Below are 17,866 nucleotides of genomic sequence, written 5' to 3' on the forward strand. Positions count from 1 at the left end.
GAATTAAACGACTGGCCCTTGCTAGGACTTTTCATCCAGCCTCAGGCTAACAGAGAACCTTAATGCAGAAATAAAAACACCATTTTCACCGTTTCATAAAATGTTTATTGAGGATGGTAACACAGGATAAATCATGCAACAGCTCAGTAAAAAAAAAAAAAAAAAAAAAAAGGGAATCATTTAAAGGACAAAGAATGGTAACTGGTGCTGCTGATTTTGAAAAGTTTATAAAAAAAATTAATTATCCAAAAGTGACATCAAAAACCACTTGAAGCTGAACATGGATGTTGCTTATAAAGCATTTAATTAAAGAGAAAGTGTAGACATTAAAGTGATCACCTACAGATTACTGTAATCAACAACTTACGAGTCTCCCATTTCTACAGCTGCAGTGATACAGTACGGCTGTACATCCAAGATATTTAACCTTCTTTTCCTGAACGAAGAACACAGTTACAAACATTTGCCACTAAACAATATAGCCATAACTCTTATCCTTCACGACCTGCACTGCCAAGTGCTTTTATCATTGGGATTACCTTCCCAAATATCATGGCAACACAGGAAAGGGCACATCCTTGTGGCCACAAGAGTGATTTCCTTACTGTCCTCTTGCCATCATCCTGTTTTAGAAGGGAAACACCTAACAAAGTGTGACTGTTCCCCTTCTGGCACCGACACACATTTTAAATAAGGAACTCCACGTCAGCAGAGGGCACAAAGACTGAGCACCAGCACATCACATCAAACATTGGTGGTTTCAGATTTAAGTTGACATATATTCACCTTTTGGAAAAAAATAAATATAGTGGAATGAAAATTGAATCAAAAGGGAAAGAATAGATGACTACCATCCATCAAGAATGCACACATTTGTGCACTGGAAAAAAAAAGTCATTTCAAAGAAATTTTTGAAAATTAAACAAACAAAAAAAAAAGGTTTGCACTTGTTCCTGGTCATTAACAATCTCACAAAAATCTCACTTTTGGAACTATTCCAATTGAAACTATACACTGAATTTATTAATACAGTATAAGTTTCTTTATGTAAAAAATCTTTATACATAGTAATAAAAAAGATAAAGGCAAGATGCATCAAACAGAAATCTGCTGGTTGTTTTTCCTCTGTTCTTACAGAGCCGGTGATGACTACCTGCACTATAGAGAGCTGTGTTTCCGACTTTCTGTCTCAAGCATCTTCACCTTTGCTTGTGATAAGGATTGTTCTGTCCAAGCATCCAAAAGGACAGATGCTGGTGATGGGTTTTTTTGGCACTTATGCTGGCAAACTGAGCTTCTTTCCCTTGAGTACTGTGAGGAAAAGTAGGAGAGAAAACCATTAGCAACACAGATGTTATCTAGGAGAAGTATACAACTGGTAAAAATTCAAAGGGACCAAAACTTATGAAAATTTTATAACTTTGTTACAAGGCATGCACTACAGTTGGTCCTTCCAAGCTTGCCTCTATTCAATTTAGGCAAATAAAACTATGATGAAATAACAAACCGTTCTAATCCTGCCCTCTTGTGGCACCCTGGCATCCTAACTGTTGATCCTCATAGGACACACCAGCCTGTGGCTGTGGTTTCTTAGAGCTATGACTAAAATAACACAGCCACACATCTCTGCATTCCAGTCTCCATCATAAAACCACAAAGAAGGGCAGAAACACTAATGGACCCAGCAGAAATGACTGCTTCTACATTTCGCCTATACAGGAACATCCACAATCCTTTGGACTCTTACAATAGTTAAAACACTGCAGGAAAGATTTCTTTAAGTGCTGAATCAGCACAAAACGGAACACTGTCACAGAAAACATGCAGAACATGCTTGTCAAAGAGCTGCAACATGTATTAAGCCATACTTATTTTAATGATGTCAATGAAGTTCATCAGAACATTTAAACACAATTCCATCCATACTCAAAACAATACTAAGAAGGCCTGAAACTAGCAGAAAATGTACTTGTTAAATCTATCATGGAGATTACAGTGATAACCCTCGCAGAGAATTAACAGCTAGTAATATCTATATAGCAGATCCCTATGAATCTGCTAATGGCTATAATCCACAATCTGAAGCTGCAAGTTATCGCAGCACTTACCTTTTGTAACATACAAATAGAAGAAGTCACAGTAAAGAATGGTCTGGACCACACCAGCAACAACAGCTATGAGGTCAAAAAATCCCTCAAAATAGTAGCGCCAAATCCAGTTGACTAAGTACAAGGCACGGTACAGACCCAAGAAGAAAAGATAGTGAGTAGTGATGGTCTCTGCTTCCCCAGTTTTGCTGATCATAAAAAGTTGAGGGAGAATAGCAACTGATTCAAGATAGATGGAGAAGGTCCACAAGATCTGAGGGGAAAAAAAAAGAAAAAAAAAAGAAAGAAATTCAACTCTCTTACTGATAACAGAAGCAAGGAAGATATTTGATTTGGCTTGACTTTACACTCTCTAACAATTTATGAATTTTGACAAACTTTCCCTGGTACAGGAAAATCTAAGTGAAAAATTCATAATCAAACCTGGGATGCCAGGAACTCTTGGCAGACGAGAGACTCTCAAAATCAGCTGCTTAGCAAGCTTGCAGATGTCGATCTACTGATAAGGAAACTTACTGCACATTCCTTAAATCAGTTCACAATACCATGAAATACAGTTCAGAGATTTGGTGCTGTGAAAAGCTGCATGGAAGATGAAGCCCTTTTTCTTCCACATTCTTCCAACTTTTTAAAATCAATTGGTTTAAAGCATGAGTTAACAGAGAACAAAATTTAAAGCAATGCCTCAAAGCTTTGCAACTAAAATTCCTGTACGCTTTAATAAAACCACTCAACTCCAATGAATAGAAAAATGCACCTCAGTCCACTTAAAATAAATGCAATAAAGTTATTCTCTATTTTGTTGAAAATTTACCTCTTTGAACTCTCTGTAATTACATTTTTCATATCATTTTTCTGATAGGAAAACACATAGCTGCATTACAAATACAATATAATTCCTTCAAATACTCCAGTCTATTGTGATACAATACAAAATGTAAAAAGGATTATAATTCCTTTTGTTTTCACCAGGTGGCATCAACTACTCACAAACTACCACTGTTGTAACACATTTCTTTATCAAAGGTAACAAAAGGAAGGATACTACTGAATTAATATAACAATCAAGATGTACTGGGAAGAGATACTCTTCTGCTTGACAAAATAAGCAATGTTGACAATAAGTCTCTTTAGGTGTCTTAAATTTTCAGAAGTCTACACCATGAAATGCATAATAGAAAACAGGATTAGCACAAATCTACTACATGTAGGCCTCTTTAGAAACTTTTCTCACTTAGCCTAGCAATATTTATCTTCATGTTCTAAATAGTTTAGACAAAAAAAAAGAAAAAAGCACCCTCCCCCCGCCAATCAACTCACCTCCAGAGGAGAGAAGTCATGATTGACAAGAAACGAGAGTCCACCAACAGGAACTACCAGAAACTCCACTCTGAATGTATCATGGTTTCCATCGTAAGTTGCCTTAAATTTCATGTAGATCAGATATACAGTGGCGTATGAGCAAGCAATGTAGATAAGCTAAAGAGTGAGGAGCAAAAAACAAGCAAAACACCACGAGGTGCAGGATTAGATCAAATTCACCGAAAGAAGATATATTCTCCCAGGCACTAAGAGGAATAAGCTTCACCCATTTTGGTAGTTTGCATTCATTGTTTGTTTACATGCTTTTGCAGTTTCACACTATGTGGTGGTATTTAGCTTTTCTCAGAGAGATTCAAAACTAATGACTCTTGGCTCTACTGGTTTTGTTGCTTTAAAATAAAACATCACCTTGTCTCTGGTTGAAAGCAACTGTCAAAACGGGACCCTTTCTTGAATAGACAGGGGACTGACTGGAGAAGATCACTTCTGCTACTGCAGGTGAAGCATCTGCCCAAAACATTCAAATTAAAGAATGTACACCTGCATACATATAGTAGTAATAAGGGTCTTCTGCATTAAAAAGCTTGGGGATGGTGTAGCTCACATAGCAATTAGAACCTATCCAACAAGCCCCACCCAGGCTCAACCATTTAACATATCACAAATCAGTCGACTTGATTTAGATCTTTAAAAGGCTTTAAAATCTGAAGAGAGTGGCCAATGTTCTCCATCAACCAACAAGCCATAAAAGCTAGTAAGTTAACATAAGGCTAGAAGCACTGAACCAGAGTTCAGTTTCAGTCAATGTCTAACCTTACTATTTTTAATTGCTATGGCACTGTAGACTTCATAGCTCTTCCCTGTAAAGTAGATAAATAGCTTTATTCTACAAAAGAGAAAACTGAACCAGAAAGAATAAATGACTTTCTAAAGGTGAACCTGCCATCATCAAGACAGAGCTAACATTGTCTTGAAGACAACATGATACAGTGGATTAGACAAATAATTTAGCTTCTGTCTCAGTTTCGTCATAAAGATGAAACATTCCAAATTATTTATTAGATTAAATGTGGGTTCTTCACTGTTAAAAAGAAACAGTGAAAACAAGCAACCCCCTCCCCCCCCCCCCCCCACACACTGTTTGCAGATGCTATTAATCACTAAAAGCATTTGCTCACAGATATAAAACACTACAGAAAATACGTCAGGGAGCTCAGAATCCAAAGACTCCATCGTAATGGGTACAGTCATAAAAGACACTAAGGAAATGTGAAGGAATCCCCAACTCTTTATTAAAGGTTTCTTCACAGGAACTGTAGTATGTTTTGGGACACTCGGAAAGGTTTCTGTTTAAAGATAGTAATTTTAAAATGAAAGAATAGCAGAATAATGACTGTAGAGTGCACTGGCAGAAATGCAGCCAGTACTCAGATACAGATGCTATCAAAAAGCAACTGCAAGATGCAGAATGCTACAAACAACAAAAATTAAAGTCTACAGATCAATAAGAAAGGCATATAGTGCCAGTTTGCCTATTTCTGTATATATTTTTGGAGCACCAGAAGCAGCTAGTACTCTCCTCAATGTCTGATGATCACTGCCAGACAGATACAGCAAGCTGGCATCTGTAGTTTAATTAATATTTCTCTAAAAATACCAGAAGAAATGCTGACTTTACAGAAATCAACAACTTCTCTGCCATTGATTACAGCATTTTTCTCAGATGAGAAAGTTCCACTAGTTATGCTCTGGGTAAGCTTATTTGTATCACAGCTTATGTTCTGTACTACATCTGTGTAATATATGCAATATATCCTAAATATATGCAGATAGAAGAAGAAACTGTATTAACAACACTTTTTAAGCAGTTTTGTACTACAATACTGGACAGAAATGCCAGTAACAACTAACACAGTGTCTTTAAGCAGGAACCTTTGAAACTGTTAGAGGCTTCTATTTTTCATATTAATATTAGATGTGAACAGAGGACTACTCTCATTACAGGAAAGACTCAGTTCAGTATGAACACGCCTATCACATGTGTGATTTCCCACATGCATTTCTCTTCTGGGTATAAGGGAAGTTTGCCCTCCAGAACAAAACACATCATCATGACCCCAAATAATGTAAATATATTGCAAAGAAATAGCCGCTCCCTTAGTGCACCTAAAACTAGCTTTCAGTATTTGCAGAAATCCCACAGCAGAAAAAGCTTGTGTTTCAAGAACATTTTATTTAATCCACAACTTTTCATCTAGACTCATGTTACTATTAAAATAGAATCATACACATATTTAACTTGTTAGAAGCAACAGTCTGAGTCTAAGACCTAAAATATTTTTCTTCCTAATTCTTCAATACTTTTTGACTTACTGACTGGCTAGTTTTTGTTCTTGGTGAGGTTGCATTATCCTCTGAACTAAAGCTGAAGAGCCTCAAGAAAATCCAAGAATAAAGGAACTAGATTCGAGGTGGCTGCTCTGGCGATGCAAATGCCAAACATCCTGTATTCTCCCAGTCTGCCACTTTATTTTCTTGTTGTACTTAATATCAGATATAAACAGAGATAAATAAAACTAACAAATTTGGCCTTACTAACATTCAACAGGTAAGTGAAGGGGGTATAATTTAGTGGAAACTACAGTCCTAAGGTGTACTCCTGCAAACTTTTCACTAGTTCTGGTTACTCATTCTGAATATTGGTTTATCTTACAGCGTATAAAAAGAGATTTTCTTAAGTTCTAATGCCTCAAATGAGAAGTCTAATTTATTGAAAGAACATTGTTCTACAGGCTGTTCAATAACCAGAATGGCATATGTTCTAAGTGTCACAGTCCCCATACAAACAACCTTTAAAAAATGCACAGAGTGCCAAAAGCGTAGGGTGGCAAGTCCATTTTCCATGTTCTTTATCCAAAGCCCTTCTAAAACTTCTTCTGCACTAACTACACAGTGGGTCTTTTAAAGAGGCTTTGATTAATGAAATTATGAACTCTGCATGCAACATTACTAGCTTTTCTAATTCTTCAGGATACTCTACCTTCATAGATGTGTTATACAATGAAATGAATGAAGTGAAGAGGTCCAGGTAACGGGTAGTGAAGACCAGTGCAAACAGAAGCTGGCTTTTCCCAGAAATACCTAAAGCAATAAAGGAAATAATTAATTATACATAAAGCAATGATGTTTTTTAAAAACACTTGATGCTGAGGATGAGAGCTTATTTCTAAACGAGTTGACTGCACTGCACAATTAGGACAAAAATCCAGGCTTCTCAGAATTAAGCTATTCAAATAGCAATGTAAGTTTGTACAGTTCAGTACTGTGAATGTAAGTTACTTATACATCATTGAATTGAAAAAGATGCTAGCACTACACAAGATTTAAAAGTTATTCAGTCACAGCAGTTAGCTTGCAGATGATATTTTTGGAGATTGCACTGTTCTGCATTATCATTGGGCACTATGCAGCAAGGCTGTTTAGCTTTCCATTCTGAGAGTGCCGTCACATGCCTCAAAGCATTCTCTAGATGCTGAGTAGCTAGAAAGGTACAAGGGCAACAGACATTACGAATCCCAGTGACAACCAGATGCTTGCACCAGTAACAGAGATTTGAAAGGATTTAAATGATCTTAATACATATGGCAATTCAATTCTGAGATTTAACTGCCGATATGGTGGAAAAAATAAGTTCCATTAAATAGTCAAAAAGAGATGTAGTATACTAATAAAAAAACCCACTACAAGTAGAGGAGACAGCTAAACTGACAGACACCTACATTTCATCTTCAAAGTAACTTCTGATTTTAGGCCAAAGCCCTGACATCAAAAGTGTGTTTGTACTTAACTTCAGCCATTAGAGTAGAGTTTCTGAAGTCAGAGATACTACTAACAACTGTATCAAATGTTAAACACTGCCCAGAAGCTTTGCGCAATAGGGATTTAAGTCACTTAAAACTTCTGAAAAGTCAGATGAAGCATCCTTCCACGACTGACATGTTGGTGTGCTACAGGAGGGGGACAAAACCACCTAGCCTATGCCTCTGTCTTGTTATCCCAATTATTCTTGTTCTCAGTCATCCAGGGTGAAAACAGTTCAATCCATTTAGCTAAGCATGCAAACATTGTTCAAAAGCAAGAAAGAGAGGGAAAGTAAAAGCATTCCATGGGAAAGCGTTATGATGCGAGCTTGAAAATCCTTGCCCCTTTTATACTGAGATACTTCTGAGAAAGGCTTTTCTCAAAGTGCCATAAAACAATTAGAAGAAAAGCTAACTACTATGGTTGTTGAACTCCTTTTTCATTTAGGCTTAGGAAACACTGAATTTGCTGTCCCAAATAAGTGGGCTTGATATTTATATGTAAAGTACAGGAATGGCTGAAACTTAAGAAGAGCTTAACTGTAACAATTAAAAAGGTTTTTGTCTACAACTTTCACATGTGGAACGTTTACTAGATGAGCTTCATGTACTACCTACAGAACAAGCCAACTGCCAATAAGCAAGTGTAGTACAGCGAACAAACCTACAGTTGTGAAGACTGCAAAACTATAAAAGAAAAGCTGCAAGCATTTAAGAAACTTTCCAAAGTTTAGAAAAAGAATATTTAACACTTCCTGAAATAGAACAACATTGCAAAGACAGCTGAAGCAGCACTCTCAGTTGCAGCCCAGGTGCACTCACTGGCACTACAACTCAAGACAGAGCCCCTGGCTCTCAGGCCAGTAAAACATCTCAGCAAGCAATGTTGTCCTGAGGTCAGGACCTGCAAGACACAGAAATCCACCTGGCCACGTTACCACACGGCATCAGGACTACAGTGCACTGTTAAGTTGAATTATTTAGCATGCTATTTCCTTTTAGTAAATAACTGCAAACAGCAAAAAAAAGCAAATGAAATACATTAATTATTAATCACTGCTATATATTTGGATGTATTGTCATGTAAATACAAATGTAATCATTTGACAATCCCTCAAAGCAACTGCCAGTCTCCTTTCCCTCTCAAGGGAAATTTTAATCTTGTAATTTTAATTAAGGCTTTCACTGAATTTTGAATCTTTAGAATAGTCAAGTGTTCCTGAAAACACATCTTAAAGTCAAGTCCAAACTCATTTTCAGGTTAACCAGGACAGAGTGGACAGAGTTGAAGGTCTGGACCAAAAACCTATGGAGAGAAACTGGAAAAAAGATCTGTACCACTGGCAAAAATCAGGGGGAGAAAGAGGTATGTGCTTTGCTGAATTATTTTGATTCCTTTTGGAACTTCAAGAACGATATCAATATACCTGCCATGGTGCTGTCCGTGGCTCGTGGTTGGCAACTTCGATGAAGTGAGACTACACTGGACCTATTCTCCTCTTCCTTCTCCTTTTATTCCTGCAAACATTGCTTAGTTCTTGAGCTAAGCAAACACATTTTTATTTCTTCTTCCATAGCTCTGGACTTAAGTTTCCAGGAGTCAAACCTGCCATTTTTCTTTCATCCTCACACATGAAAAACTCCTTTTCCAACTTCTGCTGTCTAGATTGGCCAAAAGCGATAGCATGAAATGCTACAATTCAAAAGCTCAGCTGAATTTCACAGACAGTGAGGACAGCAGAGCTGAAACTGCAATATGTTCTGGTCTACTTCATTTTGCTATTGTGATTTAGGTAAAGCACTATGGCAGCAGCAGAGGCACTCAGGCAGCCTGGCTATGGAGCCTGTGTACTACCTATCTAACCATGAACTGCATATCACAACCATACAGTCTGCAAACTAAAGCTTTCCTTAATAAGTCCATATATTGCCATCAAAACTTCATGGGTTTTTTAGAAATATTTAATGAAAAACTAATTTGTTCAGCATGAAGTCCAAGTCGGTCACGGAATCACAGCTTCTCTGATTCTACTAACATAAAATTACTAACATTAAAAAAAAAAAACCCTTTAAACGCAAATGTAAAAAAAGAAAAGAAACTCCAAATGTGCCTAAAAACAGCATTTCTGGAGAAAGTACAGACAAATTGGTTACAGCCTATTCCAAAGTACTGTCTGAAGTCTTCAGAATAACATCTGGTCTGGTCCATAGTAGATACATAAATATAAGAATGAGAGACAGCCACACCTATCAAAAGCGTTACACACTGACCATCTAACCTAGTGTTTTAGAGTAGTCAGCAGATACCAGCTACTATACCGACTACCGGCATATAGCCTTGCAACTGCAGGTCACCTTTAACACTTGACAAATGACACTGAGAAAAGCAAATCAATTTTCAGACAGTAATGTGCTGTGCAAACAATCAAATTTCACTTAGAATGTATTAGAAAATACAGCCAGAACATGACAATGTTTGAAAGCACAGCATTTTTCAAGCCATATGAATGTCCTCCTTTAACATACAAGTCAATAATGGAGTTACCTGCAGCATTCTCCACAATTCCCAACAATTATTTCTGAGCTGCTATTTGGAGTGGCAACCATTTCCCCACATTCTTAATTTGGAAACTCAAATAACCCAGTCATGCAAAAAACTGTCCCCTTGCCAGCTCCAAATAGAACATCATGACTTGATTCACTTTGCTCTTGCTCTCTCTTTTTAACATATTGACTAAATTAGGAAAAAAAATTTGCAGCATAAGTTTGTCAAACACTGAAAACACAAACTGCTTCAAAATGCAGATTCTCCCATCCTCACCTCTTTTTCTCAATATCGAAAGTCAATTCTTAGGAAAGGAAAGGGGGACGGGGGCATCTTTTCTGGAAACAGTAGGTTGCAGCAGAGATATACAGGCTGTCTCCCTCATTTCCAGCTGCTTTTACAGGCCTCCTAGCTCCTCTTGGAACAAAGGCCTCAGACACTCACAGATGCAGCTACAAGAGAGGAGTCGACACCATGTGGCTTGCCAGCTCTTCATGGATCACAGACTACAGCTCAGCAATCATTCAGAGGCTTTTATTTATTTTCTAAGCTTCCACTGCTTTGGAAGTGCACAGTTAAACCAGCTGCTGGTTCGCTCATATGTATCCTTAGTCCACAATAACCATGAGGTGCGAGTGTATGTTTATACATGTTATAAACTGCTCTAATAACCATGTAATGCTAAAGAATTACATAAACCCCTCTTATTAGAGGCATTTAGCAGCTGCTGCACATTAGCTAGTAACTATTTAGGGTTTATTGTTGTAAAAGTCTCGACAGGCATATTTTGTGTGAATATATCGAGCTTTTAGTAGTAGAAACGATAACAACAAACCGCTACAAGGAACAGGAAGGAGCCCAAAAATAAAATCCCATGCTCCTTTGAGGTGCTGCTCTCATTCTAGCCAAGCTTGTTAGGACTCGGACATTAAAAGGAAAGGGGATCTGGATTCACTCCTAAACAATCAGGCAGAACTAGAAGACACTTCAAATAACAGAGTCTCAGTCTTATATGACTTAGGGAAAACAATATCAGATCACTTTTTAAGTGGAAAGATGGGACTGGGTTACGTTGTTATGTTGCACTAAACTATGTAAATAACCTCATGTACAAAGGTCACTCGGGAATCTCCTGACTAAAACCCCACTACAAATTTTAACCTTGCACAAGAATTTCTCATTTTCTTTCTCCAGACAGGAAGAAACGTTTATTTCTCAGATCATTAACTCTTTTGTTGTTTGCAATCTTGATGGCATTTCCCAAGTAAGGTGGAGGAGGACAGAACTCCATGAAGGAGTTCTGCAACAAGCTCCCCCCCCGACAGATCTACACAGAATTCCTGATCCACCAGAGCTTGAGCCAGGAAAGATAATTGAGAAGGAGCTTCTTGGGCTTCATAACCTCAGAAACAATAGTTCTTAACTGTCACTGTATTTGAACTGTGGAGTCATTTGCTTGAAATCTTTTATAAAGTTAAGAAAAAGCACATGCAGTAAGCATGGTTCTCAAAAAAGCTGATTGTTTACTATGATATTTCTTTTGCATTATCAAGTGATCTGCAAAAGGTGACTTGATAGGAAAACGTACAGAATCTGCACCTTCTCTTACCTGCAGCTGAAATCTCACCTCCCCGTTCTTAGTCTTTTCAGGGTGCAGTTTAAACTAAATCCTTGCTTACACTCTTAATCGAAGACTTTACAGATACATCTGTTCAACTTTGTAAACTTGGTATTTCAGCAGTATTTCATGCCAACACATGGCAAACTGTGGTTTCAGAAATAATCACTCTTACTAATGAAGGAGATGCTCATGAAGAGTCAAACTCCCAGTCAAACGCCAGTCCATAAAAAAATACAGGATTTCCAGGGTTGGTGGCCTGATCCGTATAATACAGAGCACCAAAATGCCCATTTTAAATTACGACTTTTTTTTTTAGTTTTCTGAAATAATCAACTATATTGCTGTTACAAGAACTGCTTGCTTCCAAAGTGATTCCCTCCAACCACCATACTGTACACTAGAAGTGAAAAAGCAAATTAGATCGCTTGAAATTAAAGCGAGCACATACAAAACACGGGAGGAAGCAGCAGCATTTCCCAGCGGCCCTGACAGAGGACCTGCAGCGGAGGAGCGGGTCGCAGGAGCAGGGCTTCGCCGCGCCGGGCCTGGAGGGCGGCCGGGACCCAGCTCCCTCCCCGCCACACCTTCCCGCTGCCACGTCAGACCAGGCCAGGGATCTCGACTGAAGCCTATTCACTCCAGCCTGGAAACGGGCAATCTCTTCCAGCTTTCTGCTGCAGTTGCTCGTACGGCTAGTTAAACTCTCCAGAACCCTTAAAAACGGCACGAAGCACAGTTTAGTTCCTACCGCAGGGAGAACAGCTAGCAAAAGAGCAGAAGCAGCGAGCGCATTTGTTTGCCGTGAACGCATACCAGCGTGTGGAGGAAAAGGAAGGGAGCGAGAGAAACTTCAGGATCTGCAAACTGCAAGTCAGCTACTCTAAACGTTGCACCAAAATTAGCTTTCACACATCAGGGTCTAAAGCTGCTAAGTAAACAAGCACACAGAATACTGTGCACTGTCAAAAAAAAAAAAGGCGACAAAATAAGCCCGGTTCCCTCCCCGGCAGCAGCTGCCGCCGCCGGGAGCGGGCAGGGGAGGCTGCGGGCCCTGCGGGAGACGCGCTCCCCCCGCCCTCCCCTCCTCCAGAACGGCCTCCCCATTCATTCGCTTGCGGCCGGGCAGTTACATAAGGAAGGAGCTGCCCGCCCGGGGGACGGCGAAAGCGGCGATTCGTGGGGATTAAAGTACAAATAATCACAAGCGCTAAGTCCCTCGCAGAAACGCGGCTCCCACAAGCCCCCCCAGCGCGGAGGAAGCGGCTCCCCCTGCCTCCCCCTGCTGCCCACCCGCCCCCCACACCCCGGTGCGGGGGGGGCCGACACTGGGTGGGTTCGGACGGCCGCGGAGCCCCTCTCCCCCGCGCCAGGGGAGTGATGGCCCCTCTCCCACCCGCCCGGGCCAGGCCTGCGCGGCAGCCCGCCCTCCCGCCCGGGGGGCTGCAGGGGCGCCTCAGGCAGGTCTAACCCTCCCCCCGCGGCCGCTCACCACAGCCGCCTCCCGGGCGAGGAGGGAGGCGGCACCCCCCGCCCCCACCCGACCTCCCCTCAGGGAAGAAACGGTCCCCAACAGGCGGCCGAGGCGAGCCCGGCGCCCCCCGCCTCAGCGGGGGCGGCCGCCGCGCCCAGCCCCCCGCGGCCGCCGCCGGCCCCGCCGAGGCGGCCCCTCTCCCGCCCGCGGCCCTCCGCACGCACCGGCGCAGGAGCGGCTCTTCCAGATCTTGAGCAGCAGGATGATGATGGCCGCCAGGTGGGACAAGTCCCCGGTGAGGCGGAAGATGTTCATGGCGGCGGCAGAGGCGGCAGCGCAGCCCGGAGCCGGGGAGCGAAGATGGCGAAAGCTCAGCGGGCACCGAGCGACGTGGCCCGGGGACGTGGCCAGACAGCCACCGCGCCCGGTGCACCCTGGGAAACGGGAGGGGGCCGGCTCCGCCCCCGCGCCCGCGCGCGGGCTTTCTCAGGGGCGCGGCCCGGCTGCTCGCGCTCCCGCGGCCGTTAGCGCCGCGCCGGGGGCCGAGCGCGTCCCCGCCGCCCGCCCTCCGACCCCCGGCGGCTGCGAGGGGCGCCGGGGGGCACCCGCCGGCCTTGGGGGCCGCCGCAGCCCTTCGGGAACCCCTCGCGGGCGCTGCCCTGCCCGAGAGGCCTGGCAGGGCCCAGCCGGCCTCGGGGGCCCCCGCGGGCAGGGGGGGTCCGGGAGGGGGGGGTGACCCTGCCCCTGCCGCGCCCCGCAACCCCCAGGCCCTGCGCTGGGGCCGGGCCTTGGGCACGGCAGCGCCCGGGCGGTGATTTAGGGGCAGGCAAGCTGCTACCCGGTCAGCACTATGACTAAGGAAAATTGTTTTCTCAAGAGTTGTTGCAGGTAGTTTTGGACTTGCCCTTGATTTACTGGTAGGGACTTGTGACGGTTTTGCATCCGTGCTGTGACTGATCGTAAGGTGTAGCTGCAGTCCTTGTCTGGAGCAGTTCAGAATTAAACTTCAGGATTTAAATTCACTTTCTAGAAAAGACGAAGACTGGAAGGGGGGTGCGAAGCAAGCAACAGTAAAATTAAACATTAAGACACAAAATCCTTCCTAAAATCCCTGCATATGTCTTCAAGGGTCGGTGCATATCAGAACTCACCAGAGCCTACATAGCGCCTAGATTTCAGATTTTTCTTTAAGTTAGAGTAAGCAGAGGACAGACCTGTGCATCCAGGGCTAGTTCCTGTGCTGGTTACGCTCCAGCAGCATTTCCTGTCTTCACAGTGTTAAGACATGTTGGCAGAACAAAGCAAAGCTGCTAAGTATCCCAAATGAATGCTTTTGCAATACAGTAAGGTGCTTGGAAGTATGTTCCCTAGCACTCTGGCCATGCTATCTAGTCATTTATTTTCTCAGAATTTGCCACGTAGTGTTGGCATCAGACATTTGGGCAGTTGATATTTAACAGGTATTTTCATGTTTTGTGAAGATAAGCTATTGGTTTGATTATTGCTCAATAGCCCAAGAGAGTATAAAAAAACATGTATGTATCTCTCAAGAAAAAAACAGTGATTGTTACTTGCAACAACAAGGTTTTGCAAGGTAGCATGCTTTATCTCTGAAGTCATGAATCCCTAAATCTGAAGCAGGCATTATCACCATGATAGCTGTCCTGTAACCAGTTCAAAGAGGCATCTATTTTTAAGCTGTATACCTCTAGTAACTCTCCAGTGTTCTCTCTTAAAAAAAATGAAAGGACAATAACAAAGAAATCTAGGAATTTCCCCCTATAAAGGTGATTTCCAATAACTGTTGAAAAATAGGAATCACGACAGTAGTGCTTTGCTTTGGTTTTTTTTTTTTTTTAGCATCTCAGAAAGACTAAGTTATTTCTTAAAAAAAAATCTTGTTTTACATTAGTACATCCACTCTGAGAAAACTGCATAAAGACTTAATTATTATTACAGAAAGCTGATGTGTCTCTTACCAAAGGCTTACCACATTGGTCCATAGAAATTTTCCTGCAGGTGAATTGTATATATTACTTGAAAATTTATGAAAAGATCCTAACTGCAGTCTTTCATTTTCTTATTTAAAATATAGCATAAACACTGAAATCTTTGAAGGGCTTATATAGTCCCTGAAACTGAAGAGAATTAATTAGCATTTTCTATTGAGTTTATCTTTTTTCAACAAGTACCCATGGTGCGATAGGAAGACATTTACTTATTTTCAGATATTAGGTATCAAAACCTATCCTCTTTAATCACTTCATTTACAAGTCCAGCAATACAGCTCCTTGACAAGTCCCATAATATGTCTTATCTTACTCTTCTTATAGGGCCTTAAGAGGCTTTATATTATGTTTGAAAAGTGAAATAGATTTGGACTCTAGTTGATCAATTATTCTAAACAGATATTGACTAACTTTAGACATCATCAAATAATGTTTCAGGTAGTTACCAGCAAATTGCCTACTTGAGGATGCAGGACACGTTAGGTACCCAGATCTGGTACCTGGAGAATTTGTACTGAAGACTACCAGCATTTGACAGACCTTGTCAGGCCCATGATACAGCTTGCAACCATGGGAAAAGTGCAACTAAAGAAATACAAGCACTGTGATTGCAATGCTGTGGCACTTCCATCACTGTACACAGTGTAATAATAAAGTTTAGAAAGTACAGCTTATGTCTCAGAGCACAGGCTGAACTGGCTAGACTGGCTGCTTGACACAAATTTGACTGAGATATGTACAGTTAGAGTGTTAGCTGTAAACAATCCTAAAAGGATGAGTACTGAAATAGAAGTACCTAATAACAAAACTGACAGATGTGCGTAACTGGAAGCTAGTCTAATAGATGTATTAAAGGCAAGAGGCTGATATCCCTTCTCTGTCAACCCTTTTCTCAGTTCCTGCAGTCAGAGCTTGTTTGTAATCCAAGTTATTTCCTGACATCTGATTAAATATTGAAACACATCAGGCCGCAGTTAAGGATAACCTGGGACTGCTTTTGCTTGTGCATCGAACCAACATGATTTTAACTAGAGCAATGCCTAGCATTTGATAAATCAATACAGTTCTATACCATGGTTAAAAGTTCTTGGGGAAAAGAGTACCAGAAAAAATTACCCTGCTGTATTTGTGACAGATTGGAATTTTCCACTAATTTTAGATTTCTCCTCTAGCAATTCACCCCTGCCCTCTCTTCTTTTCTCCTCCCTAAAAAGGAAGCTTTCAGATATGGTGAGATACCATTATATATTTGTAGAGCTAATTAATACCAGTTAAAACATTAAAAGATAAATGTTACGCTGTTGCCTCCAAAGCAAGAAATCCCGCAATCACAATTCCTCCATTTAATACTGCAATGTACAGATACTTTGATTGTAAGCTCTGAACATGCCTTGTGTTCCTGCATCATGAGGGCAAGAAAATCCTCTTACTAATCCAGATTGGAAAAGCACACTGATGCTGAACAGGAAGAGACAGATGGACGCTGGATGCTTGCTACTCTTAGCATAGCTGTCAAAGACAAAATATAACACAATTCCAGCCCATATACTTCTGGGTACCATTAAAGAACCAGATGTTAATTTGACAAAGATATCATACGCTACAAAACTGCTACTACTCTGATACCAGCTGAGGTCAGCTGTGGTGTCTGGGAGAGTCTCATAATTTCTCTGTTTAGGGACTGAGTAGACAGATACTGAAAAATAATTTCACAATGGACTGGACACTTGACCAAAATACGAAGCTCTGAGCCCTTGGATGGCACACAGATTTAGTTTGTTCGCTGAAGAGTTTGGTAATTTCGTGCATGTTTTAAAGCAGGCTGTCTAGCAATCCACAAAACCGAGCTTAATATTTCTGAGGAAAGATTTCAAACGTTCCAAGTATGAATTGGGCTGCTGATAAGAGAAACGTAGCTTATGTTAGGAGTTTGTGTTTATTCTTTGCAGACTTGTCTTTTCTATCCGGTTTCCTTCATGCCTTACTGGAAAGGGAAGACAGCTCTGACCTAAACAGAATGGAGAAATGAGCAGTCCACAAGGTCGTGCCACAGAATATGGCATGGGAGTGAGTGTTTTACCAGTCAGAAGTACAAGGGAGTGAAATAAATCTCTTAGTCCCCCTGAGATGGTAGGCCCATGTATCTACAGATCTTGCTGAAAAAAAGCCACCATTTATCAAAAACATTTTCACTGAGATAGAGAGATCAGATCGCTTGAAGTTGCATATTAGCCTAGAATATCAGATTTTCTTAAAAAAGAAAGAGATTATTTGAAATTTGATTTCTACTTCTCTCTAAAGATAATGATGACCTATCACAAGGGAATGAGCTACCACAGTTTAACAAACTACAACTTCTCAACTGACATGCCATAATTTGGTGTGGGCAGGCAGAATTAAATTCTTAATAAAGCCCTGGTCTAACGTGATAGGACTGCAACCTAGCTGACTGCGTTATGGGAAGACAAATCAGGTGGCGATGATCCTAAAAGATAGGTGCGGCAGTCAAGCGATAAGCTAAATTTGTACATAATTGCCTCTGGAGTATTTGACCAGCTTATAGAGAGGCAGAAAAGGGATTCTTAACTTTAAAATTAAAGGAGGATGTCATTAAAGATTTTTTTAAAAGCTGTGTCTTTAGATCCTTCCACAGATAAGACTTGGTTAGCTCTGATGTGACAGATTGAGATCACCAGGAGCCAAACGTACCGCATACTGTATGAAAACTGACAACAGCCATGGTGCCAGCTCTACAGGGACGCTCTTCTGCCACGGTGCATGGGGAGTTGCTTTATCATCTTCAGGGATTTAAAGATTTCCTCAGCACCAGGTGCTAGGGATATTTTCTCCATCACTGATCCAGAGGTAGTAGCCCTTTTTTTCTTTTTCACACATAATTCTGAATATAAAATTGGCAGACACTACAGTA

The 17,866-nt window shown here is 41.2% G+C and overlaps 1 protein-coding gene across 1 annotated transcript; it reads right to left on the bottom strand.

The window, feature by feature from the left end:
- Positions 1–82: 82 nt before the first annotated feature.
- On the bottom strand, positions 83–13,396 carry KDELR2 (KDEL endoplasmic reticulum protein retention receptor 2). The gene is made up of 5 exons (XM_064520255.1): positions 13,153–13,396; positions 6,472–6,572; positions 3,429–3,587; positions 2,109–2,361; positions 83–1,311 (listed from the first exon to the last, which is right to left on the bottom strand). The coding sequence occupies exons 1-5, from the start codon at positions 13,241–13,243 to the stop codon at positions 1,277–1,279; spliced, it is 639 nt and encodes a 212-aa protein (XP_064376325.1). The 5' UTR covers positions 13,244–13,396; the 3' UTR covers positions 83–1,276.
- Between the last annotated feature and the right edge of the window lie 4,470 nt (positions 13,397–17,866).

The sequence above is a fragment of the Dromaius novaehollandiae genome, chromosome 14 (genome assembly GCF_036370855.1).
Source record: "Dromaius novaehollandiae isolate bDroNov1 chromosome 14, bDroNov1.hap1, whole genome shotgun sequence".
Taxonomy (NCBI): domain Eukaryota; kingdom Metazoa; phylum Chordata; class Aves; order Casuariiformes; family Dromaiidae; genus Dromaius; species Dromaius novaehollandiae.